This window comes from Hemiscyllium ocellatum, chromosome 12 (genome assembly GCF_020745735.1).
Source record: "Hemiscyllium ocellatum isolate sHemOce1 chromosome 12, sHemOce1.pat.X.cur, whole genome shotgun sequence".
NCBI lineage: Eukaryota > Metazoa > Chordata > Chondrichthyes > Orectolobiformes > Hemiscylliidae > Hemiscyllium > Hemiscyllium ocellatum.
Window position 1 is genome coordinate 55,283,346 of NC_083412.1, and position 25,168 is coordinate 55,308,513.

The 25,168-nt window shown below is 40.4% G+C and overlaps 1 protein-coding gene across 5 annotated transcripts in view; it reads left to right on the plus strand.

Moving 5' to 3' along the window:
• Nucleotides 1-25,168, plus strand: part of kdm6a (lysine (K)-specific demethylase 6A) — a 222,964-nt gene that overhangs the window by 133,256 nt on the left and 64,540 nt on the right. For 4 of the 5 annotated variants that reach the window (XR_009645284.1, XM_060833561.1, XM_060833559.1 and 1 more), the window contains 7 exons: nucleotides 983-1,076; nucleotides 13,762-13,888; nucleotides 17,652-17,750; nucleotides 17,873-18,092; nucleotides 21,825-21,959; nucleotides 22,536-22,685; nucleotides 23,868-23,963. Coding sequence is in view for 4 of the 5 variants with exons in the window: in XM_060833561.1 (XP_060689544.1) it covers nucleotides 983-1,076; nucleotides 13,762-13,888; nucleotides 17,652-17,750; nucleotides 17,873-18,092; nucleotides 21,825-21,959; nucleotides 22,536-22,685; nucleotides 23,868-23,963 (921 nt within the window). In the remaining variant the exon portion in view is untranslated. The remainder of the gene's footprint in view (nucleotides 1-982; nucleotides 1,077-13,761; nucleotides 13,889-17,651; nucleotides 17,751-17,872; nucleotides 18,093-21,824; nucleotides 21,960-22,535; nucleotides 22,686-23,867; nucleotides 23,964-25,168) is intronic. The other variant, XM_060833560.1, reaches the window with a different exon arrangement.

Below are 25,168 nucleotides of genomic sequence, written 5' to 3' on the forward strand. Positions count from 1 at the left end.
GAGATTTATCTGTCATTGGTTAATAGCCATTGTGGGCACAAAATCTCTCTCACTCTTCTCTTTCTCCCCCCCACCCCCAACCCAATAAATGCTTTAATTGGCTTCCTCCCATTGCTCTGTGGCAACCAAGATTCCCATGATAAGGTACTGATCTGAACCTTTAACCATACTTTTGCCCCATGGATCCCAAAGGCTGGGAAAATTCCCTTCAAAAGGCGGAGGTGAAATATGTTATCCATTGGTGATTGGTCATATGCGAATGCTAGTTGCGTGAGATCCAATAAAATGAAGTAAAGGCTTGGAAACCAAGGACAGCTATTCATTTATTGCACACACTTGTTTATCTTCAATGAAGTGTTTAATTGGTGATTTGTGCCTTCATTTTAAAATTGGCGATGTAGTCAGTGATATTGAGCTATCATTTTTATCTCCTCTTTCCTCCTTTTAAAAGATGTTACCTTTGTCTGGCATTACTCCATTCCATCACTTCATTATACATCATATTGGGTGAAAATAATGCTGTTAAATTAGAGGAGCTGTGGACTTGTTTGTCTCTGAAATGTTCCTGTTAAAGATCAATTAAATGATCAGAAGAGAAACCTAACTATTGCAAACCAGTTTTATTTGGGTAGGAATTGTATAAATCTGTTTTTGTTGTATTTATCTTTTCACTAATGATTCCTATCTTGAACTACACACCGGACAAAGTGGCTTCTAAATATATTGTGAAATCCTGTTTTGCACACAAGAGTCCCCTCCCCCTTATTCCATGTTTTCAGTTGGACCTGGTTTTCTAGTCTCTGCAATTGTCATTTCCTTGGTCTCTTTGTGACAGCATTGAGAAACCATCTTTCACTCCTGTTTACGTGTAGTTCCTGCTTCAAGAAAAAGGCTGTAAAATTTTAGGTGCCAAGACTATTTTAAGGTTGTTTTAATTAAACTTTAGACAGTTTTTCTTTTCTCCTCCACCCTTGAACTGTAGAGAAAGTATCGTGCTGCAAAGGAAGCCTATGAACAACTTTTGCAAACAGAGAATCTTTCTGCACAAGTGAAAGCAAATATACTGCAGCAGCTCGGTAAGTGTCTCACATACTTCTGTTATCAAGTCAAGTTTGTAATTACAAATTATTGAATGAGTATCTGTCTTCTAAATGGAAGATGATTTTGAAACTGTTGCATGTTAACAGTAATATACTTCAGTCTATATGCAAATAATTGGAACTAATTTGATTTAACGTTGAAGATATTTTGCGTATGATTTATTGCAATATATTATATTTTCATCGTGCAATTTTGTCGTTTATGTTTTGAGTTTTTTGGTTAATGGCTTATTATATTCATGGCTGATTCTTCGCAAGTTCTGTTAGATTTTCTATTTTCAGGGTTAAGGATATGAGCCAAGAAATAGAATCGGTTCAAATTAATGCAATGAGTTATAAAGCTGTGTGTTTGCCTTTTTAGAGAGCTAGATCGTCAGAACCATTTTGTAACCCTTCCCCGGGCCTCTATATGACTTAAGGTCCTGAAACAGGACAGATATACTTACAATGAAGTGATTTACAACCTCATTCAATGCAACTACACCTCCCAGTTACATATAATTTAGGAGGAAGAAAATAAATTGTTTACTTTTTAGGCACTTAACCTTCCCTTAATTCTAGTGTTTTGGATATAAACAACTTAATCAACTGCACTATGGAATTCAAGCTTGATAGTTTGAAAAAATTGACTTCTGAAAAGCATACATGCATATGTATTACATGCTCTTTGTTTGCTGTGATCCTTTACATATTATTTTATTCATATAATGTAACGAATACATAGTTATATTTTGGACAACTTGCTTTTACAGCATCTATTGTTGAAATTTTTAGTTCATTTTAAATTTATCCATATATTTTCTAACTTTAATTTGCTTTTCAGTATTACTACAATTACTGTGTGGGTCTTCTGTAATGCATGAAAATTTTAAAACCTTTTCTGTTTTGAGAGCAAGTGTGCCTAACCATTCATGCTAAAAGAATACTATCTTTATGCATTCATTTATTAGATATTAAGGACGTGGTCAGCTTGTTATAAGATGGATGGTGATGTAATAACACCAATGTTGGTCTCAACACCCTTATTCTTAAACAATTTATTTTAATGTGTTCTGTTTTTTATTTTGCCTGGTTTTTAAAATATTTTTATGTTTTGGCCTTTTGTGCTTTGTATGAGCAGGAGCTATGATAACACTTTTTGTGAAATGTAAAGAATCTACAACATAGTCTCACTAATATTAGTCTTGCAATAAATGGATCAAATGTTCAACTTTCTTTGGCATGTGGCAAATAATTTTAACATATAATTTAAATTATAAGTTGTAATTCATATTGGCATGTCCCCTCAAATCTTAAGTTCTACTGTAAAGAGTGTTACTAAATACCCTTGGGCACAATTTGTGGATTAATTGCAGTTTCCATTAGCTGGGAACTCATCACACCAAAGTGGTCTCCTGTAATAAATCTATTCACATTGCTTTTGAGCTGTTTTGCTGCTCATCACCGCCAAGTTGCTATGGCGATTCCATTGTTGACTTCTAACCACAGGTGCTTAAAATGCTGGCTTCTCATTGAAGCAGTATTTTCCAAAGGAATTTGGGAAGCATTTTATGCCTGTTTTTGTCTCTGTTCTCTACCCACGGTGTTTTTATGTCTCGATCACAAGTTGGGTTACGTTTAAAGTGATCACTTTATTCAGTCAAGCCCTTTAAAGTTGAAGGTGCAGTCTAAAAATAATCTTACAAACCTCATAACTGTGTAGCACTATCCATCAACCTGCATTTCATTTTCATTCATTATGTCTTAATGATCTGGTAAAGAATGGAAAGCAAAAATAAAAGGAAACTACAGCTGACTCCAGATGGATTTCATTTTCATATTTATATTATTCCTTTTAAGCAATTTTTGGTCTATTTATGTAATATAAGTAATTTTGGATCTTGACGTCATGGACCTTTTGCCTTTTAAATTATTGAAGATTCTGGCTCTGCTGAAAACCAGTTAGCACAAATCTGGTCCGTGTAGTAAAGTCCAACTTTTCCATATATGAAGGCTTTCTCTCTCATAACTGTAATGAGAAAGTTAGCAATAGCCAGATTTTTTCTTCTTCCAATGAAGTGACATTTAAAACCTTCATTTGTTTTGTCAAAATTTAGTATCCAAGGGCTTCTGAACTTTATGGATTTTATATATATATATATATAATTTGAAAACACAAAACAATTGCAAATTTTCATGACTGGCTCCTTATTGGTGATGTTGTATTGATGTGATCTATATACATTGCTCAGTGAAATATTGTGATTTTCCTGCTCATACTGTTGATTAAGATAAATAACTATCTTTCTATTTCAAATCCTTTACAGGAGTTGTCTTCACATTTAATTCAAATTCCAAAGAAAAGTTGGATTTCAGTTTTGGTCCTAAAATGTATCTGCATTCATTCTGTCCTTTCCTCTCTTATCTTAGTTTAATACAAGAGATTAATTTTATGTTGTTAGGCTGCACATTACATTGCACCGGCAGGCTTACCTGCTTGCGTACCCACATGCTCACCCATTCATGCCATCTGAGATTCAACCGACTGTGGTGGTGTCATCAGCGAACTTGTAAATGGCATTAGTCTGGTATTTGTCAACAGAGTCATGAGTATACAGTGAGTACAGTATGGGGCTGAGTATGCACCCTGGGGGGCTCCAGTGTTGAGTGTTCATTAGGATGAAATATTGTCTGGGAGAAAGTTGGGGAGTAAGGCCGCCTACTTGCTGAACATTTCAGGGAACACCTCTGGGACACCCACACCAACCAACCCAACCGCCCCGTGGTTGAACACTTTAGCTCCCCCTCCCACTCCATCAATGACATGCAGGCCCTTGGCCGCCTCCATCGTCAGACCCTGGCCACACGACGTCTGGAAGAAGCGCACCTCATCTTCCACCGAGGAACCCTCCAACCACACGGGATGAATGTAGATTTCTCCAGCTTTCTCATTCCCCCCCACCCCCCCCACCATATCTCAGTTCCAACCCTCGCATTCAGCACCACCCTCTTGACCTGCAATCATCTTCCCAACCTCTCCGCCCCCACCCCCTCTCTGGTCTATCACTCTCACCTCCTTCCACCTATCGTATTCCCAGCTCCCCTCCCCAAATTCCCTCCCCCCAACCTTTTATCTCAGCCCGCTTGGCACACCAGCCTCATTCCTGAAGAAAGGCTTATGCCCGAAACATCGATTCTCCTGCTCCTCGGATGCTGCCTGGCTTGCTGTGTTTTTCCAGCACCATGTTTTTCAACGATGAAATATTGTCCCCAGTCTTCACTGATTGTGGCCTGTGGGTCAGGAAACTGAGGATCCAGTTGCAGAGAGTGGGGCTTAGTCCGAGAGCACTAAGTTTAGTAATTAGACTGGAGGGGATGATAGTGTTGACTACAGTTCAGCCTTCAATGAGTAGGATTCTTATGCAGCTGTCCTTGGTGTCAAGATGCTCTAGAGAGGAGTGAAGGGCAAGTGATATGGCATCTGATGTGGATCTATTGGTCCGATAGACAAATTGGAGTGCGTTAAGAGTAGTGGGGAGGCTGGAGTTGATTAATGCCATGACCAGTCTTTCAAAGCATTTCATGACCACCGAAGTTAGGGCCATTGGGCAGTAGTCATTGAGACCTGCCTCATGAGCCTTGTTAAGCACAGGGATGGTGTTGGCCCTCTTGAAACAGGCAGGGAGAGGTTGAAGATGTCTGGGAAGACCTCTGCCAGTTGTTCTGCGCGTGCTCTGAGTGCACGACCTGCTACTCTGTTACTTTCCTTGGATTCACACGAAGGAAAACTGACCTCTGATGCAGTGACTATTGGGATTGGTTCGTCAGGACTTGTCTGAGTAGATGTTATTGCTCTGCCAAAATTCTGCTCAAAGAGAGCATAGAAGGCATTGAGATGATCTGGGAGGGATGTATCATCGTCTGCCATCTTGCACTGTCTCTGTTTTAAGAGCCTGTGATATCATTCACTCTTTGCCATAGTCGCCGAGTGTCTGGATCTCTAGTTTGGATCGGTATTGGTCCTTGGTTGTCTTAATGGCTCTGCGAAGGTCATACTTGGATTCCTTACATTTTGAGTGGGCCTGCTGATCTGAAGGCCTCGCACCTGGTTTTTAGCAGGTTCTGTAAGACCTGACTCATCCAGGGTTTCATATTTGGGAACATCCAGATTAACTTCCTCGGTGTGCAGTTCTCCACATGCTTGTTGATAAAGTCTGATGGTGGTGGCATAATCGTCCAAGGTGCCTGTGGCCTGTTTGAACATGGCCCAGTCAACCAATTCCAGACAGCACCAGAGTTGATCCTCTGCCTCCCCTGACCAGCACTGGACTTGTATCCATGCGGGGGTCTCCTGCTTGAGCTTTTGCCTGTCAGCCAGGAGAAGAAGCACGGCATTGTGGTCGGAGTGGCCGAAACAAGGGTGGGGGTTGGAGCAGTAGGCATCCTTCACAGTGGCTTAGCAGTGGTCTAAAATGTTCAGGTCCCAGGTGGGACAGGTAATGTTCTGATGATATTTGGGCAACACTTTCCTTCGATTGGCTTGATTGAAGTAGCCAGTCACAATAAACAGGGCCTCAGGATGTTCCATCTCTATGGTGTTGGTGCACGTCCAGAGCTTCCTCAACCTTTGCTTATGGCGGTATGTACACAGCAATTGGTATAGCAGCGGTAAATTCCTGTAGTAGATGGAAGGGGGGGACATTTGATGGTGAGGAATTCAGAGTTTGGGGAGCCGTGGCTGCCCAGGGTTGCAATATCCATGCATCACAAAGCAAACCCCTCCACCCTTTGTCTTACCTGAGGACGCTGCATGGTCCATATGATGGATAGAAAAACCATCAGACTGAAGTGCTCAATGTGGAATGGATGAGTTGAGCCAGGTTTCTGTGAAGCAGAGTGCACAACAGTCCCACAGTTCACGCTGGAAGCTGAGCTGTCATCTGAGTTCGTCCGTATTGTTCTCCAGAGATTGTGCATTTGCTAGGAGTGAGTGGGGGCAGGGTTCTTGAAACTGTGTAGTCTCAGTCTTAGTAGCAGACTGACACGCTTACCCCACTTCCTTGCAGGTTTTTACATTTTGAGTGGTCTGGTGGCATAGATGAAGCTGAAGTTAACCCAGAACATGTGGGACAGCTAATATAAAGCTAAGAACTGTGGATGCTAAAGATCTGAAACAAAATCAGAAATTACTTGTGAAACTCTAGCCTGGCAGCATTAACATTTTGAGTCCACTGACTTTTCAGAACTGACGAATAGCTTACCAATTCAAGATATTGCTAAGCTCTCCACTATTAGTCCAGTTAGAATCTGCCTACCTTTCTCCCTTAAGGTAGGGAGGTGTGAAGACTGTCAGTCTGAGTAACGGACATTTATTCAGATTTCCAGGAGCTACAGTATAATCAGTAATTGTTGTTCCTACAGTAGGTATGGTAGTGCTGTCCAAATGGCCACCTCTGTGTTGTAACCATTCTGTGATTCTAAGTATCATGTAATACTGGAGATCACCATGATTTAAAAAAAACACTGACTTTTGTCTTCCCCATCGAGTTCAAGTAGTTTCAAACCCATTGATATGGAACCACTTTGACATCAGACAGATGTTGCTAGACTCATTCTCTCTCGGTATCTCTCATCCCCCTCTGGAACCTTGTCAATAATTTTCTGCTGTTATTGTCCATCTTTTGATTTGGTGATGCATTTAGTCAGGTTGTGAATTTTTACCATGAGTCTTCATGTGACTTTGGAGAAAATGAGGACTACAGATCAGAGTTGAATGTGTGCTGTTGGAAAGACAATTCCACCTTAGAAAATCCCAAATGGCCGCCTCCTTCACGGATTGCAATTTTCCCTCCCACATGGTTGACGATGCCTCCAGTGTATCTCCTCCACTTCCCACACCTCCACCTTGGACACTCCTCCAAATGCAACAAGGATAGAACTGCCCTGGTCCTTGCCTCCACCCCACCAGCCTCCGTATACATTACATCATCTTCTGCCATCTACAAACAGAACCCACAGCAGGGACATACTGATCTTCCCACCCCTAGCAGCGTTCCGGAGAGACCATTTTCTCCATGACTCCCTCATCAGACCCACAACCCTCACCAGCCTACACCCTACTCCTGGCACCTTCCCCTGCCACCACAGGAAGTGCAAAATCTGCATCTATCCCTCCCCTCACCTCTGTCCAAAGCCCAAAGGATCTTTCCACATCCAACAGAACTCCTCCAATGTAGCCTGCTGTGTCTTTCCAGCAGCACATTCTTGCCTTCATGTGACTTAACAGACCGAATTTTGACTGTCCCAGCTTTTGACGCATTGTGCAAAACTTCTCATTGGGTATTGTCTGTGGAAAGTATGATTAGTTTCCTCTGCTTCAATATTAAGACATTGTGAATCGAAATCTAATGCAAGGTAAATGTTAGTTATGCAGTTTGTAAGACTGTGTTTTTGGAGTATCTTTAACTTTAAAGTAAAAACAGTATGTTAACTTAATCTGAAGTCCCCACAGTCTCTGGCTTTTCTATTGTCTTCAGTCTTTGTCTGCCGATCACCCTGGGTTGTCATCTTTATTGTTACTGCTTTTAAAACTGTACCTTTTGATAGAGAGTGCCTTCTTATTTTCTTTTGAGAGCAAATGTTAAATTGGCAGTTAGTTGTCTAGCTCTACAGCAGTTGCTCTGAACAATTCTCAAAATGCCCTGGTTTTATACCTCCCAACATCATACCCTGTCATTGGTCTGGTGTTGTCAATACAATAAATTCAAACTCAGTTGGATTTTAGTATCCTGGGCATAAATTTAAATTAATTAGTTAAATTTAATCGTTGTCAAAGTAGCAACCAAAACTCCGGTATCCAATTAACAGCCATTTGCTGCATGTATCTGTTTTGGAACAGCCCATCTCTTAGCTGTTCTGTTTTGCAGCTGTAGCTTATTTGAAATTTACTTTAAAAATTCAGAAAACACTCTCTATCTTAAAGTGAACATACACTCTTTCATCTTCGTAACAGTATTTAACCATATATCTCTCCCAGAGAACTATGGGGATGGCCTGATTATCATCAGATCAGATCTTATTTATGTGCTCTTTAATTCTCTGACAAATTTTTGTTCTTTAAGCATCTTACTTTATTCCAACCTCTCACCTCTCATTTACAACCCTTGTACTTGACTAGTTGCTTCTTTTCTGTCATGGGATGTGGGTATTATTTGCTAAGCCAGCATTTCTTCCTCATCCCTAATTATCTGAGATAAGATGATGAGCAATCCTTGACTTGTAGAAATGCTCACAAAACTGTTGAGAAGTGAATTCAAAGATTTTGACCCAACAGGGAAGGAATGGTCAAGCTGTTTAAACTCTGGATGATGTGCAGCTTGGATGGGACCTTGCAGACGGTTGTCCTCCTGTGCTGCCCTGTACTTCTAGGTGGTGGAGATTGCAGCTTTGAAAGGTGCTGTCAAGAGTTTGAGTGAGTTGTTGCAGTGTATCTCGTAGATGCTGCCACTGAGTGTTAGAGGTTAGGGGAGTGAATATTAAAGTTGGGTGTGTGCTCGTCAAGCAGGCTGCGTTGTCCTGTAGGATGTCAATTTTTATTTCCTGAGTTGCTGTCAGGCAGGTGAAGAATATTCCATCATATTCCTGGCTTATTTTGTAGGTAGTGAGCAGGCTTTGGAGAGAGACCAGGGAATTACTTGCAAATATTGCTAGCCTCTGAGCTACTCTTGAAGCCACTGTTATGTGCCGGATTCAGTTTTTAGTTTCTAGTCTTTGATGACCCCTCAAGATGTTGATAGGAGGAGCTGATTTAATACTGGTAATGCCTTGAAAATCAAGGGAAAATGATTAGAAGATGGTCATTGCCTGAAATTTAGATTTTGAAAATATGATTGATACTTTGCCTAAACCTGGACATTGTTCAGATCTTGCTGCATGTGGACAAGGACTGCTGCAGTATCTGGGGTGTCACAAATCTTGGTGAGCATTTGTGCAATCATCAATGAACATTTCTACATTTGACCTTGTGATAGAGGGAAGGCCATTGGAGCAGCTGAGGATCGTTGGATCAACAACATGATCCAAGTAACTCCTGCAATGCTGTCTATGGGCTGCAGCAGTCATAATTTTTTTTCTCCGATCTTGAGTCTGAACGGTTTTTGTGCAAATGTGGTGAAACCAATGTTCTTGCATTTGTTTGAGGTAAAGGTACACTCAATATTCCCTGCAAAGCAAGCACTGCGCTCTTAGTCTAGAACTGTAATAGAATGTGTGCTGTAATATTGAATTCAGAATCAACTTCTTGGTTAAGATTTATCAAGCTGCTTAAAATTTACATGTTGCTCATTTACAAATTTGATTAAGTTTTTTTAACATACAAGTTTTGCTTTTTGTTTTAATGTTGAACATATTTGTACAACTTTTTTAAAAATTATCCAACTTTCATTTCCGATTTTGTCATGCATTGTGTGATCTTATTCCGAATCTTAGACAACATTGTTTCACGTTAGCTGATAGCAAACGTGTGTGGTTTCTTAATAAATACAAGTAATAGAGCATCTCAGATCCTGGTCAACGTCTGACGTTTGTCCAAATAATGCAAAGTGTGTCAACCTAGCGACAGATAAAGGCAAACTTACCCATTTGAAGATTGTTCAAATGGCTGTTCAGCTCTTCATGTCTGCACATATCAACATGCTGTCAAGATCACTATCTCACTCGTGCATGCTGTGTTCCCACCAATCCCATTCTCTAATGTGGCATTGGCAAGGAATGGTAGTTGCATAGCCTGTTCAAATCTAGCCACTAAGATTGCAGAGCAAGTAAGTAATTGGCAACAACCAGAGCATTTAAGACACTGGAGAAGAATATTAGCAGTCAAATGAAGCCTATCATACAGAAGGAGACACTCTATTTTGTGACACCGAAATTGCATATCAATCATGTGCAAGAGAAAACAACCCTGGGATAAGATTATATAATCTTCGAGGAAAAAGTGAGGACTGCAGATGCTGGAGATCAGAGCTGAAAATGTGTTGCTGGAAAAGCGCAGCAGGTCAGGCAGCATCTAAGGAACAGGAGAATCGACATTTCGGGCATAAGCCCTTCTTCAGGAATGAGGAAAGTGTGTCCAGCAGGCTAAGATAAAAGGTAGGGAGGAGGGACTTGGGGGAGGGGCGTTGGAGATGCGATAGGTGGAAGGAGGTCAAGGTGAGGGTGATAGGCTGGAGTGGGGTGGGGCGGAGAGGTCAGGAAGAAGATTGCAGGTTAGGAAGGCTGTGCTGAGTTTGAGGGATTTGACTGAGACAAGTTGGGGGGAGGGGAAATGAGGAAACTGGAGAAATCTGAGTTCATCCCTTGTGGTTGGAGGGTTCCTAGGTGGAAGACGATCGCCAGGAAGACCATCGCCGACAGATTCGCGACCTCTGTGGCTATTGGGAATAACACTGTTTCTGTCGTTGCCGTCGCCACAGCCACTTCCACCCCCAGTGACATCACTAACCTGCACGACCACATTGCCGCATGTGTCTCCGTCACCACGCCCACGCCTAACCCCGCCCCCACTTCCAGCTCCAGCCCCACAGCAGGTCCTAGCTCCCAGTCCTCCCGTGTTTTCGCCATCCCTCCAGAACTAACCCTTTCTGAGGATGACAGATCAGTCCTCAGCAGAGGCCTCACCTTCATTCCCCTACGTTCAACACTCAATGAGACATTGAACAATTCTTCCGCCGCCTTCGCCTCCGCGCCTACTACTTCAACCAAGATCCTCGCCCACCCTCTGATGACCCCTTCTCCCACTTCCAACACAGCCCATCCACCTGGACGCCCCATGCTGGCTTCTTACCTGCCCTCGATCTCTTCATAGCCAACTGGCACCGCGACATTAACCACCTCAACCTCACCATCCCTCTCACCCACTCCAACCCCTCACCCTCGGAACGTGCAGCCCTCCACTACCTCCGCTCCAACCCCAACCTCACTATCAAACCTGCAGACAAGGGATGTGCGGTAGTAGTTTGGCGCACCAACCTTTACACCACTGAGGCTAAACGCCAACTCGCAGACGCCTCCTCCTACTGCCCCCTTGACCATGACCCCACCTCCCACCACCAAACCATCATCTTCCAGACCATCCATAACCTCATCACCTCAGGGGATCGCCCATCCCCTGCCTCCAACCTCATAGTCCCACAACCCCGCACCGCCCGTTTCTACCTCCTGCCCAAAATCCACAAACCTGACTGCACCGGCCTGTCTCAGCCTGCTCCTGCCCCACCAAACTCATCTCTGCGTACCTCGACACGGTCCTGTCCCCCTTAGTCCAAGACCTCCCCACCTACGTTCGGGATACCACCCACTCCCTCCACCTCCTCCATGACTTTCGCTTCCCCGGTCCCCAATGCCCTTATCTTCACCATGGACATCCAGTCCCTGTACACCTCCATCCCCCATCACGAAGGACTCAAAGCCCTCCGCTTCCTTTCCTGCCGTACCAACCAGTACCCTTCTACTGACACCCTCCTTCGCCTGACTGAACTGGTCCTCACCCTGAACAACTTCTCTTTCCAATCCTCCCACTTCCTCCAAGCGAAAGGAGTTGCCATGGGCACCTGCATGGGCCCCAGCTATGCCTGCCTCTTCATAGGATATGTGGAACAGTCCATCTTCCGCAGCTACACTGAACCACCCCCCACCTTTTCCTCCGCTACATCGATGACTGTATCGGCACTGCCTCATGCTCTCACGAGGGGGTTGAACAGTTCATCCACTTTACCAACACCTCCACCCGACCTCAAATTAACCTGGACCGTCTCAGACTCCTCCCTCCCCTTCCCAGACCTTTCCATTTCTATCTCTGGCGACCGAATCAACACGAACATTTACTATAAACCGTCTGACTCCCACAGCTATCTAGACTACACCTCCTCCCACCCTGCCCCCTGTAAAAACGCCATCCCAAATTCCCAATTCCTTCGTCTCCGCCGCATCTGCTCCCAGGAGGACCAGTTCCAATACCGTACAGCCCAGATGGCCTCCTTCTTCAAAGACTGCAATTTCTCCCCAGACGTGATCGACGATGCCCTCCACCGCATCTCCTCCACTTCCTGCTCCTCCACCCTTGAGCCCCGCCCCTCCAATCGCCACCAGGACAGAACCCCACTGGTTCTCACCTACCACCCCACCAATCTCCATATACAGTGTATCATCCGCCACCTCCAAACGGACCCCCCCACCAGGGTATATTTCCCTCCCCTCCCCTATCAGCGTTCCGAAAAGACCACTCCCTCCGTGACTCCCTCGTCAGGTCCACATCCCCCCACCAACCCAACCTCCACTCCCGGCACCTTCCCCTGCAACCGCAAGAAATGCAAAACTTGCGCCCACACCACTTCCCTTACTTCTCTCCAAGGCCCCAAGGGATCCTTCCATCTCCGCCACAAATTCACCTGCACCTCCACACACATCATCTATTGCATCCGCTGCACCCGATGTGGCCTCCTCTATATTGGGGAGACAGGCTGCCTACTTACGGAGCGTTTCAGAGAATACCTCTGGAACACCTGCACCAACCAACCCAACCGCCCCATGGCTCAACACTTTAACTCCCCCTCCCACTCCACCAAGGACATGCAGGTCCTTGGAGTCCTCCATCGCCAGACCATAACAACACGACGGTTGGAGGAAGAGCACCTCATCTTCTGCCTAGGAACCTTCCAACCACAAGGGATGAACTCAGATTTCTCCAGTTTCCTCATTTCCCCTCCCCCCACCTTGTCTCAGTCAAATCCCTCGAACTCAGCACCGCCTTCCTAACCTGCAATCTTCTTCCTGACCTCTCCGCCCCACCCCACTCCAGCCTATCACCCTCACCTTGACCTCCTTCCACCTATCGCATCTCCAACGCCCCTCCCTTAAGTCCCTCTTCCCTACCTTTTATCTTCGCCTGCTGGACACACTTTCCTCATTCCTGAAGAAGGGCTTATGCCCGAAACGTCGATTTTCCTGTTCCTTGGATGCTGCCTGACCTGCTGCGCTTTTCCAGCAACACATTTTCAGATAAGATTATATAACCTGAGATTTGTTGCTATAAAATCCAACATATACATTTTAAATTACAGAAGCTAAAATCTGTTATAAGTTGGCATCACTTGCCAGATATGATTTAATTTATTTGATCTTACTGGAGTTTCCCATTTGATTTAAGAGCACATGCATGTGAACCATAATTGAAAACCTGTGCATTACAATGCAGGCTGAAGTGTAAAGGGAGGGATGATGCACACTATGCTTATGGCAATAACACTTCATTGCACAATTAATTGAATTAGTTTGAGTTTAAATTTTCATTAATTTACAAAGTTTAGTAGATTAAAATTGCATTCATTGTTGTCCTTTCTCACTTATCAAGCAGCATACATATTTTTAAGTTGCATAGTTCAGATTGTGTAATTTTATTATTGTTTCTTCTGTGTTCTTTTCAAAATAATGTTTCTCCATTCAAGAAAGAAATTGATGCATAAAATAATTTGAGCGATGGTATAATAATGTTTCAAATTACTAATCCCTTCTCATCCACCAGAAAATTGTATTGAAATGAAAGCAGAATGAATACTGTTAAAATGTGTAGTACCATATGTTTACAACAGAAATAGGGATGTAGTTAGTTAATGTTCTTGTATTGCAGGCTGGATGCATCACACAGTGGAGCCACTAGGAGACAAAACAACTAAGGAAAGTCTTGCTATTCAATGTCTCCAGAAATCTCTAGAGGCAGACCCTAACTCTGGCCAGTCTTGGTACTTCCTTGGCAGGTAAGTATAGAGTTAGTTGATCTAATGTTTAGCTTTGAATCAGTTATTTTAAGAGTCTGGTATCCTCGATCTAATTGCACATTTAAAATAAAACACCTCTTAAATCCAGTTCAGATGAAATTTTATAATTTTTCCATTTCCGATACTCTTTGATCTGTGCATTTTCACTATTTTCTGATTTTTATATTGCTATTTTTTTCTCCTTTTTCAAATTCCTTTTTGTTCCTTGAATGAATTCAACCAAGATGTTGAGGTCTATTCCTCCTTGAATTTGTAGTTCAAAGGGCATTAAATTCATTTGACTGGCAGAAACCAGCTTATGTCATTCGAGATTCTTAAGCGCAGTACTTAATAGAAATTAGCAATGCTTCTAGTAGAATAGAATATAGACTATCCTTTATTGTCACGTGTATTCAGGTATGGAAGTACAGGACTACAGTGTCGCCCCAAATTTAGATTAGTTTCCCTACAGTGTGGAAACGGGCCCTTCAGCCCAATAAGTCCACACCGACCCTCTGAAGAGCAACCCACCCAGACCCATTTCCCTATGTTTACTGCTGAGTAATGCACCTAACACTAAGGCAATTTAGCATGGCCAATTCACCTAACCTGCCTATCTTTGGACTGTGGGAGGAAACCCACGCAGACACTGTGCAAACTCCACACAGACAGTCACCCGAGATTGGAATCGAACTTGGAACCTTGGTGCTGTCAGGCAGCAGTGCTAACTACTGTTCCATTTTGGGTACAGGGTACCTACATACTGATCTCAGGTACAAAATACAGCAATAAATGGAAAAAGAAACGGGAAAAATAATTACATTGCTTGCATTTGTTCATAATGTAGGTTAGACAAATGAGAACAAACTTAAAAAGATAAGCATTACAGTCCTTCACTAGGTCTGTGCAGGAAGCTTCCACATGTGTTTCGCCTGGGCTCACAAACCACTGACCACCCGCACCAGTCCCCAGTCCACCAACGGACCAATTCCATTCAGGCCCGCTGGCCATCCAACCCATCCGTCCTTCCCCTGTTGACCCTGTTCCTCATGAGCCCAGAACTAAAGGGACAGTACAGTACTGTAATCAATAATACTGTTATACTGCAGTTATAAATTGTTTCAGCTTATCATTCTGCAATGATCCTGGGGTTCCTGTGAAATATCATCATCATTTCCACTATTTGTGGACAATAAATCCTCTTTGGCCGCAGTTAACACTAATGGGCATACCCTTAATAAACTTTTACAAAACTATCCGCTGACAACCCAAACTTGTGGGATTCTTATTTTTCACCCATGTTTATTAGGATTGCCCAAGACAAATCTTTGACCTTATTCTTATCTGGCCTGATTTAGCCCATAGCCTTATGTGATGTGATGTGACAGAGCTGAATGACATGCCTCGAAGATGAACAATCTCCACTCAGACTTCAAATGAAAATGGCAACAAACAAAGTAATTTTGGAAAAGTATTGGTGGAATTGATGCCTATAAAGAATTTAGTGAAATTCTAAAAATAATCATAAGCCTATTGGTGTGAGCAACTAGGAAATGGTGAAATTATCCAAAAATCAGCAAGGCTGTTGTATATTTATATAAAAGTGTATGAAATATACAGTCCAAATATAAACCATTCAGCCCAGCCAGACCATGCCAGTATTCATGTGCCTCTTCCTGTCACTCTCTGCATCTTTACCGCACGTTGCACTGTAGTCTTGAATTCTCTTGTTAGATTTATATATCGCCCTTCACTTGAACAATCCTCACCCTTTTATTTGAGATATAGACCAGTACTCGCTGATTCTTTTCTGCAGCAATTAATGACATTACAATGATCTATGTAACTGAGCCATCAAGTCATAGAATCATTGAGATGTACAGCATGGAAACAGACCCTCCCTCATTTCATTGGGTTAGTGAAAAATTATAAAATTGTTTGATTTTAATATAAACTACTTAAGCTTTGCTTTGTTGTGGGTTGTACTGTACCTCAAAGGATAACCAACTGATAGAAGTTTAAGACACCTACTTGATGTTGTTGGTGCATGTCAGAAGTGACTTCAATCCTGAATATATTGCTAACTCTGGATTCATGAGTGATATCTCACCTGCAAATACCTGCCATTGGTTGACAATTCACTCATCTTCAAAATGAGCTACATTTCCAGAACAATTTAAAAATAATTTGGACAATTAGGTAATTTCAGTCAGTCAAACAGATCTTCTCCTCAAACTTTAAGTTTTTTTTAAAATAGCTAACAAGTTAAAGTATTCCAAGGAAAAGGTCAGCAGCATTTTTCTTCATGCTGCTGACATTTCTGAGGTTGCTAGCAGCAGTCTCCTGGACATTTATCTTTAATTTATGAAGACTGTAGGAAAATATTCATTTGGAAGAATTGATGCTGGAAATGAGAAATTGATGGAAACATTCAGCAGGTCTGGCAGGATCTGTGGATGACCAGTAGAGTTAATGTTTTGGGTCCTGTAACCCTCCTTCAGAAAGTGTTCGATAGTTGGCAACCCGACTCCTGAATTGAATTGAATGATGCTGTTTCTGCTTTTTAATTAAAAGGCTATAAGCTTTAGTTTAACAAGTAAGTAATGCAAGTTCAAGCTCATTTATCTCGTGTTATGGCCATAATAATTTCAGTATGTAAATACCTGCAAGGCAGCTATACAAAATGATCTCCATGCTTTTATATAGTGTCATCAAAGTGTTGATTTGACTTGAGAATTTGTTCTCAATATAAGCAAACATTGCTCACCTCTCATTATGCATCACTTGGGTGTGCTTAACTTTTTATGTGAAATTGGAATGGATAAAAATATTAATGTACCCAAGTTTGCTATTGCCTATTTACATTTTAATCTCTATCTACCAAAGACCTTTTCTGTCAGTACTTTCAGACTGTGCAAACTGGAGGCTCATTAGGTATTTAATTTTATTATATCTCCACTTGCTTTCTCTTCATTGTTGCTCTTAAGAACTGAGAATTGATTACCAACTCCGTTCAAGCTTACAGATTAGACCAGGAGAAGACTGACCATTTAAATGAAATAATGCTTAGTCCTCTGACTCCAATTGTCCATTGCCCTTCCCCTACAATGACTATGATAGTGTAATGGTGATACTGCTGAGCTAATAATATATTTTATCTAAAATACAGTGTCCCTGTTTTTAATTGTGCAACCATAATTGTTTGGGAATTTGAGTTCATTTTTTAAATGTCAAAGTAACCACGAATTCATTTTTTTGAATGTCACCCATGGTGTTAGGCAGTGAAATAGTGCTAATTGTTACGTAAATATGAACGTAAATGTGAATCCTTCTTACCCTGCCTGACCATATTGTGATATCAGTCTCTCACCCAATTTAGTTGGCTCTTAACTGAAGAGATCCACTAAGCTATTATTTCATCAAACCATTCCTAGATGAAAATGAGGCACGTCAAGATGGGCAATAAATGCTGACTTTATCAACAGTGATCAAATTCCCAAGAATCAGTATTTCTAAGAAAATGTTTCATTAAGTATTTTCATTTGTGGAAACAAAGTAGAGGTTATATCTAAAATGAGCCATGTCTTTGTGCATCAGTTACTCCCTATATCTTGGGTATTACAATATCATTTTTGCAAAGCTAATCTTGATTGGATCGAAGTGTTTGAGTAGATTGCAGTGCATTGAAAGCTGGAGACTTAAATTTGCAAAATAACATTTGATCGTGTATATGTATTCTAAAATATAGTTATTTTTTTTACAGGTGCTATTCAAGCATTGGCAAAGTTCAGGATGCCTTCTTATCATACAGGCATTCCATTGATAAATCAGAAGCGAGCGCTGATACATGGTGTTCAATAGGGTAAGAAATTGCAGATACTTAAAACTAATTGGCAAGAGATTAAACGGGTGCTCTGGAAATATTAGTCTATGATCTTATCTGTATCTATTCCACCCTGATTGCCACTTTGTTTACTGTTTTAGGGTGTTGTATCAGCAACAGAACCAGCCAATGGATGCTTTACAGGCCTATATCTGTGCTGTTCAGCTAGACCATGGACATGCTGCAGCCTGGATGGACCTGGGAACACTCTATGAATCCTGCAATCAACCTCAGGATGCAATTAAATGTTACATAAATGCAACCAGGAGCAAAAATTGTAGTAATAGTTCTGCACTCACAGCAAGGATAAAGTACTTGCAGGTACAGTGGTTTGGGGTGTGCTATCTGAATATAGTATTCATTAAAAAAAATTCAGTGGGTCATTTCTGACCAATATAAAGGATTTACATCTTTGGAGTAGACAACAATTAAATGGTTTGTTATTAACTAAATATATTGCACATAATTAAAGATATTTTTAAAGCTACAGCATGGTTTACATCAGTTACAGACAGAATTCCAAGGAATATAATTTGAATGGGCAATTTAAGCATTGTAAGTAAATTATAACAGATGACCTCAACTGCCATTTTTAAATAAAAAAACCTTAAATTTAAATCAAATTAGCTTTATGCAGTACTGCATAGCAGGTTATGTGAATTACATTGTTAAAATCATATTCAACCTCTGATGGAGGTCTGAAGAAAGCAGTCAGCTGCTTTCCATTGCTTCAGCTCTTTTTTTTTGAAGCGAAAATTGCTGAAAGTGTTATTTAACATTTTTGCTAAAATTACCTGCTATATGGTATCTTAAGTGCAAAGCTCTTGTGGTTTTCTTTAAGTCCTACCTGCCTACACAGTGTTTCTACATAAGCCATTAATGGAAGTGACATTGAACACTTCTGTTAAAGCTGCAGTATCTTTCTTTTTGACTTCATAATTTGAGGACATTTTCAGATCCATTTGATATGACATCTTCAAATGGCTTACAAAGTAAAGCGTATTTGGTATTACTTAAGAAGTTATAGAGTCACAGATGTACAGCACGGAACCAGACCCTCCAGTCCAACTCGTCCATGCCAACCAGATATCCTAAATTAATCTAATCACATTTGCCAGCACTTGGCCCATATTCCTCTTAAACCCATCCTGTTCATATACCCATCCAGAGATACCTTTTAAATGTTGTAATTGTACCAGCCTCCACCACTTCCTATGGCAGCTCATTCCATACAGGCACCACCCTATGTGTGAAAAAGTTGCCCCTTTGGTCCCTTTTATATCTTTCCCCTCTCATCCTAAACCTGTGCCCTCTAGCCCTGGACTCCTCCACCCCAGGGAAAAGACTTTGACTATTTATCCTATCCATGCCCCTTATGATTTTATAAATCTAGACAAGGTTACCCCCTCAGTCTCTGATGCTCCATGGAAAACAGCCCCAGCCTATTCAGTCTTTCCCCATAGCTCAAATCCTCCAATCTTGGTAACATCCTTGTAAATCTTTTCTGAACCCTTTCAAGTTTCACAACATCCATCCTATAGTAGGGAGACCAGAATTGCTTGCAGTATACCATAAGTGACCTAACCAATGTCCTGGACAGCCGCAACATGACCTCCCAACTCCTATATCTAATGCTCTGACCAATAAAGGAAAGCATACCAGTCGCTGCCTTCACTGTTCTATCTACCTATGACTCCACTTTCAAAGAGTTATGAACCTGCACTCCAAGATCTGTTTGTTCAGCAACATTCCCCAGGACCTTACCATTTAAGTGTGTAAGTGCTGCCCTGATTTGTCGTTCCAAAATTGTGTTCTTTTCTGAGATAGCTGGTTATAACTGGAATCTTAGCTGGATATATCTGCTGAATAGAACAGTTCGCTAACCAATATCAGAAATTTGTTGGATATAAGGTGAGGATGAGATTGCTTGGATACAATGACTTCTGAAAACATATTCTCAATCTCACTGATCAAGCTAACTGAGTAGTTTAGCAGTTCTTCTGGATGGTTGCTGGCAGTTGCAGAACCAGTTGCATACCCCTACATCAGGTCCTTCACGAGCAAGGGAGCGGAGATTGAAAATAGAAACAATAAAATCATTTTACAATTTGCACTCTGTTAATTGGGTTTCAGTTATTGCTACTACTCAAGCTTCACATGCTGCCACTGATCCAGTCAGCTGCTCAACCTTCTCATCTGGCACAGTGTAAAGCCAGAAGAAATATCAGCTAGAAAACCGAAAGAATTACAGATCCTGGAAATCAGAAACTAAAACAAAAATTGCTGGAAAATCTTAAGTCTGGTAACATCTGAGGAGAGAAATCAGAGTTAATGTTTTGGGTCAGAACTGATTAAGTTCTGACGACGGGTCACTGGACCCAAGTCCCAACCCCCCCCCCCACCACCACCGCAAATCTTGCTAGTAAGGTACTGTTGTTCCTTCTGAATTGAGCTAACTCTGTACAGCACAAACTTAGGATATTCTATCCTGCATGCCATAGTAAAGCACCAAACAATGCTTTTACCTATTGAATCACATTGCACTTTATAGTGATCTGCTTTTCATAAATGTATCTCATAATGCATTTGACACTAAATCATTTTAAATTGTCATTACAACTTGTTTTTTTTTCTGAGTAATAAGTGTACCTTAACTCTCTTTAAAAGCACAGCTACTAAATATTGTTTATTTTGAATGCGTCAAAGAATAATGGAAAATTTGCAGCATACTGAAAAAGCCATTTGACTCACTATTCGGCAAAATTAATACTTCTATCCTGTTTCTTCCCTGTAACCTTTATCTTTCTCTACTTCAAATGTTTTGCTTCCATTTTTTTTAAAAAAATGAACGTTTTGTTTTAACGATGTTAGTGAATCCTGTTTTGTGTGGTTGTGTGTAAGTTACTTTTTCCCTAACCCACTCAACTTGGAAATTTTCTTTCATTATCACCTGAAAATTTTCTCTTTTCTCTCCCTCTCCCATTAAAAATTGCATCTAGAGTCTTATAACTAGCTTTTTGTCCCTGGTATTTTCTACTAAGGTAACGTCCTATTTATAATGTATAAACAAAGGCTAAGTTCTCCTGTTAGGTTTAAACATTTTGATACAAGATATTACTATTGAGAGTGTAAAATATATAAAGTGTAAATGTCCAAGAAATGCACCTAGTCATAGGCCAGCAGCTCTTTATAAAAACAAACACTTGCACTTGTTAGTAATTTAATTTTGGCCCTTATTGAAATCATTTTTTTGACTCTCTCCACTTTCTTGTACTGTTTTGAATCTATATCCCATGATGATACTTTTGTTTTTCAGTTTCTCTTCACTTTTTTTCTCTGCACACTTGCTCAAACTCCTTGAATCTATTCGGTGTTCTTTAGTCTGAGTAGTACAATTTGGATCACTTACTTGACTGCAGTTCAGCTATTGTGATTTCAGCTCTAAAGCGTGAGTAGGATGTGCGAAATATATAATTGGGATTTCTACTTTTGTCAGTGCTGGCTTCACTCCTATTTTTTGGTTATATGGAAATGCATTAGGATTTGTTTAGCATTTTAAGTAGATTGGTGTTTTAAAAATATGAAATCTACTTAAGTCAACTAAAAGGAAACTGCAGCTTTGTAAGACTTTTAATTGTACATTTAGTTTAATATTAAATTCAAATAGAATTGAACAGGAGGATATGACAAAGATACTAATGACACTGTCCATCCCTGGAGGATTTATTCACTATAATGTACCTTTATTACTAGGAGAAAATTGTTGCATTTTAAATTCTAAATCATATTTGTATAAAATATATTGTATAATAGTTAACATTAGTTTTGTTCTGATTTTAACTGATTTATTTTCACTGCACACAATGGAAAATAACAAATTAAACATGAGAAATTTGCTCAGACTTCACACAGATGTGTTCTATCACAAGTTTAACTGCAATTTTAGTATGATCATAAAGCCACAAATGTTACATGATTGTTGAGCAAGTAGGTGGTTTGTATGACTGATCAGTTAGCTTTCATTTACATAATCGCATCACATACTTTTTACAGGCCCAGTTGTGCAACCTTCCACAAGGTAGCCTACAAAGTAAAACCAAAATGCTTCCCAGTATTGAGGAGGCATGGAGCCTACCAATCCCAGCAGAACTTACCTCCAGGCAGGGTGCCATGAATTCAGCTCAGCAGGTGAAAATTATTTGTACCTCAATTGTACTTAAGCATTTTAGCTTTATAGTTTTAAAGGTACTTTTTTAGTGGCTAATACATTTACACACATGCACACCAAATAATAACTACGCAAAACTCATCACTGGTAGGATTTGAAGAAATATGCTCATGGAATTACAACTATTTGGGGCATTGAGATTATCTACCAAAACATTTTAAAAGATCCTAGAGCTGTTGAGATCAAAACTGGTGATTTCTCAAGCTGTTGCAAAGTAAATGTTGAACCTCCAATTTTATGCAATACCTGTACTTTGCACTATTTGTACATAAAGCTGTGTTGATAGTTAACTACTACAACGATTGCCCAGGTCTGCTCTGACTTTTTTTTCCTTGGTACTCAACTCTGACAAAAATGAAAATAAATTTTAGTCAAAATAACACTTAGTCATTGTTCAGCTGGTGAAAAATATATCCTATGATTACTGCTGCACAAATGCACGTCAATTGGGAATCAAAAGCAGAAAGGAAAAAAATTGAAAATACATGGGTGTGTATCCTAAAAATTTTATTCCAATGCTCTTCTTTTGTATGTAGGCTTGTAAACTTCACCATCACAGTAATGAACCATTAGTAGGCCTCAGTCAGCAGCCACAGCAGTCCTTACCACTACACATGGTTCCTTCTAACCAAGTAGATGATCTATCCAGTTCTGCTAAAAGGAAAAGGATGTCCAGTCCTACTAAGGTAGTAATTCGACTTGGTTCTGTTTTAGTCCTTTAAGGACAGCAAGATAATCTTAGATTCAAATGAAAGGGGAACTAGAGGAAAATTTGAGCTTTTGAAATAAATGCTTTTGAATAAGTAAATGTTGAGAGATTTAAAACAGCCAATATTACAGAAATTGAATGTAAAATGTACTCTGAATGTGAAATATGTACCTTTTGTGGACGTTTTTCAGAATAGTTCAGTATGCTACATGTATTGTAAAAACGTTTTTTTTAACAAGAATTGGCAAAATGGCCTCTATGATGAAAGGATCTTGCACCTCCGTTTAAGACAATTTAAAATAATTTGTGAAAAATTTATGACCTGTTGATATAAAGCACATTTTTTCCTAATGGTAGAGAAAGCAAAGATAAATGTGGCTTAGGGCTACAGAAGGTAAGGACCTTGGAAGCTTTGCTTAGTGGGTGTGGGAAGGGAAGAATGTGTCAGAGATCGTTGAATAGAAAGATTCCGTTATTATGACAGAGCCCATAAGCACCCCAATCACCTATTTTTTGGGTGGTGGAGAGGTGGAGGATTTAAAGGATTGCTTGTAGTGAAGGGATTATTGGGGTTATTTTACATTGCAGGGTGTTGCTGGAATAATGAGCAGAGAAGGATATGGCCTAACTGGTATTTGACGTGGCCTAATCAAGTCTAGACTAAACCAGTTATGTATCAGATGATTGAATTCGCAACCTTTGGATTTGAACAAGTGAAAGCAAAGTGTATCAAGAGGATGAACTAGGGAGGGAGAAAATAAGGGCTTGGATAGTGACAGGGCAACAAAATGGTGCTGAGGATGTGATTGAGAAGATACATAGCTGCAAATTTTAACAAGTAGAAGGCCAAAAGTAGGAGTGGTATTTGGAAGTGAGATGAGTCTTCTAATGAATTGTTACAAAATAGTGTGTCTTGTTTGTTGGTAAATCTATGTAGACAATATATCTAATAATTTATGAAATCTGGCCGTCAAAATTTATTCAGGGTTTCCAATTTCTGTCTTCAGCATAAGATTTTAGACTTGTTGAAAACTCCCTTATTTAATCCAGTTGTTTTCCGTACTTAGCTTTTATAAGTGCTGTGTTCAGTGATTGGTGCAGAATTGTAACTGCAATTAAATTAGAAATCACAAGTGTTCATTGATTTTTCTATTTTCAGCTAAATGCTCCTGATGTCTGGTCAGGTGGTCACACACCACACCATCCAGTGCAACAACAGGTTCCATCATGGTACCTGACGTCTCAAAAATTACAGGTAAGTGGCTTTATTATAATATTTTAATTGTATAGTGATTTTAAATGTTTTCATAAATTTATCAAATAGCATGTACACCAGTGCAGAGACTGATCCTACCGTGAACATTCAGCTCCACATCATCTTATAGACTTTGCTCTGGCACGTTCAAAAAAGCTGATTTCAAAAATAACTTGATATCAAAGTAATATTCGACTAAGTTTTTAACTATGCTTTCACAGACACTCTGGGCTTCACCTGTAAGGCCATCCCCAATTGCCATTGAACCAACTTCTTGAGCTCATCCAAGTGGCTTACAAGTCAATCTCAGAGGCCAGATGAGTTGCAACCTTATTGCGAGTCGGATCACATTTAGGCGATATTATCTTTATTCAGTGATATTAGTGAGCCAGATGGATGTTTATCCTAATCAAGTAGTTTCAACAATGTAAATGCTAAATAAGAATTCTCACTACTTAATTGCTTACGTAACTCTGTATCACCTTGATCTCTTTATTTAAGTCACAAATACAGAATCTAAATAACTGAGATCCCAGCACTGATCCTTACAGTATTCCAGCAATAACATCTTTGACCTGATAATGGTCCTTCTATTCCTCCCTGTTTTCTGAAGTATAACAGACTTCTCCCCGCTCCACCCCTCAACGCCAAGTGTAAAAACCTTTCATTTAACATTTTATCAAAAGTCTTTTGAAAATTCAAGGATACTGTATCCATTGCTGGCTCATGTACCTGTTCTCTGTCTCAATGCATTTTATGAACAGAAACTTTTTGCTTATTTGACTTATCTAACATTTAGAAATGAAATCTGTAATCCTCTTATTTCTTGATTAATTCTCAAGTCTATGCGAAACACTCCCACCAGCATTTCTTATCACAGCTTGTGTGATTTTACTTCCTGCTATTCTGAATCTGGATTTTTATTTTCTCTCTTCTGACCTTGAAGCATGTTTTGTTATTGGGGGTCTGTCCTCCATTTTGTATAAAGTTTAAAACTTCAGGTGACCTGGAATATTTAGCTCTCAGTGCTGGTCTCTATACAGTCATGTTTTTTTTAGTAATGGCAGTTCATCCCACTTCTATTCACTTGGACCATTTCTCCTCTTTAGTTTGAAGACCTATCTACAATCTAGTTGTAAAATTGTTCCCTTTCCAATTGCAGCGCAACCCATTGAGACCAAGCACCACCTTTCCCCTGTGCTGCT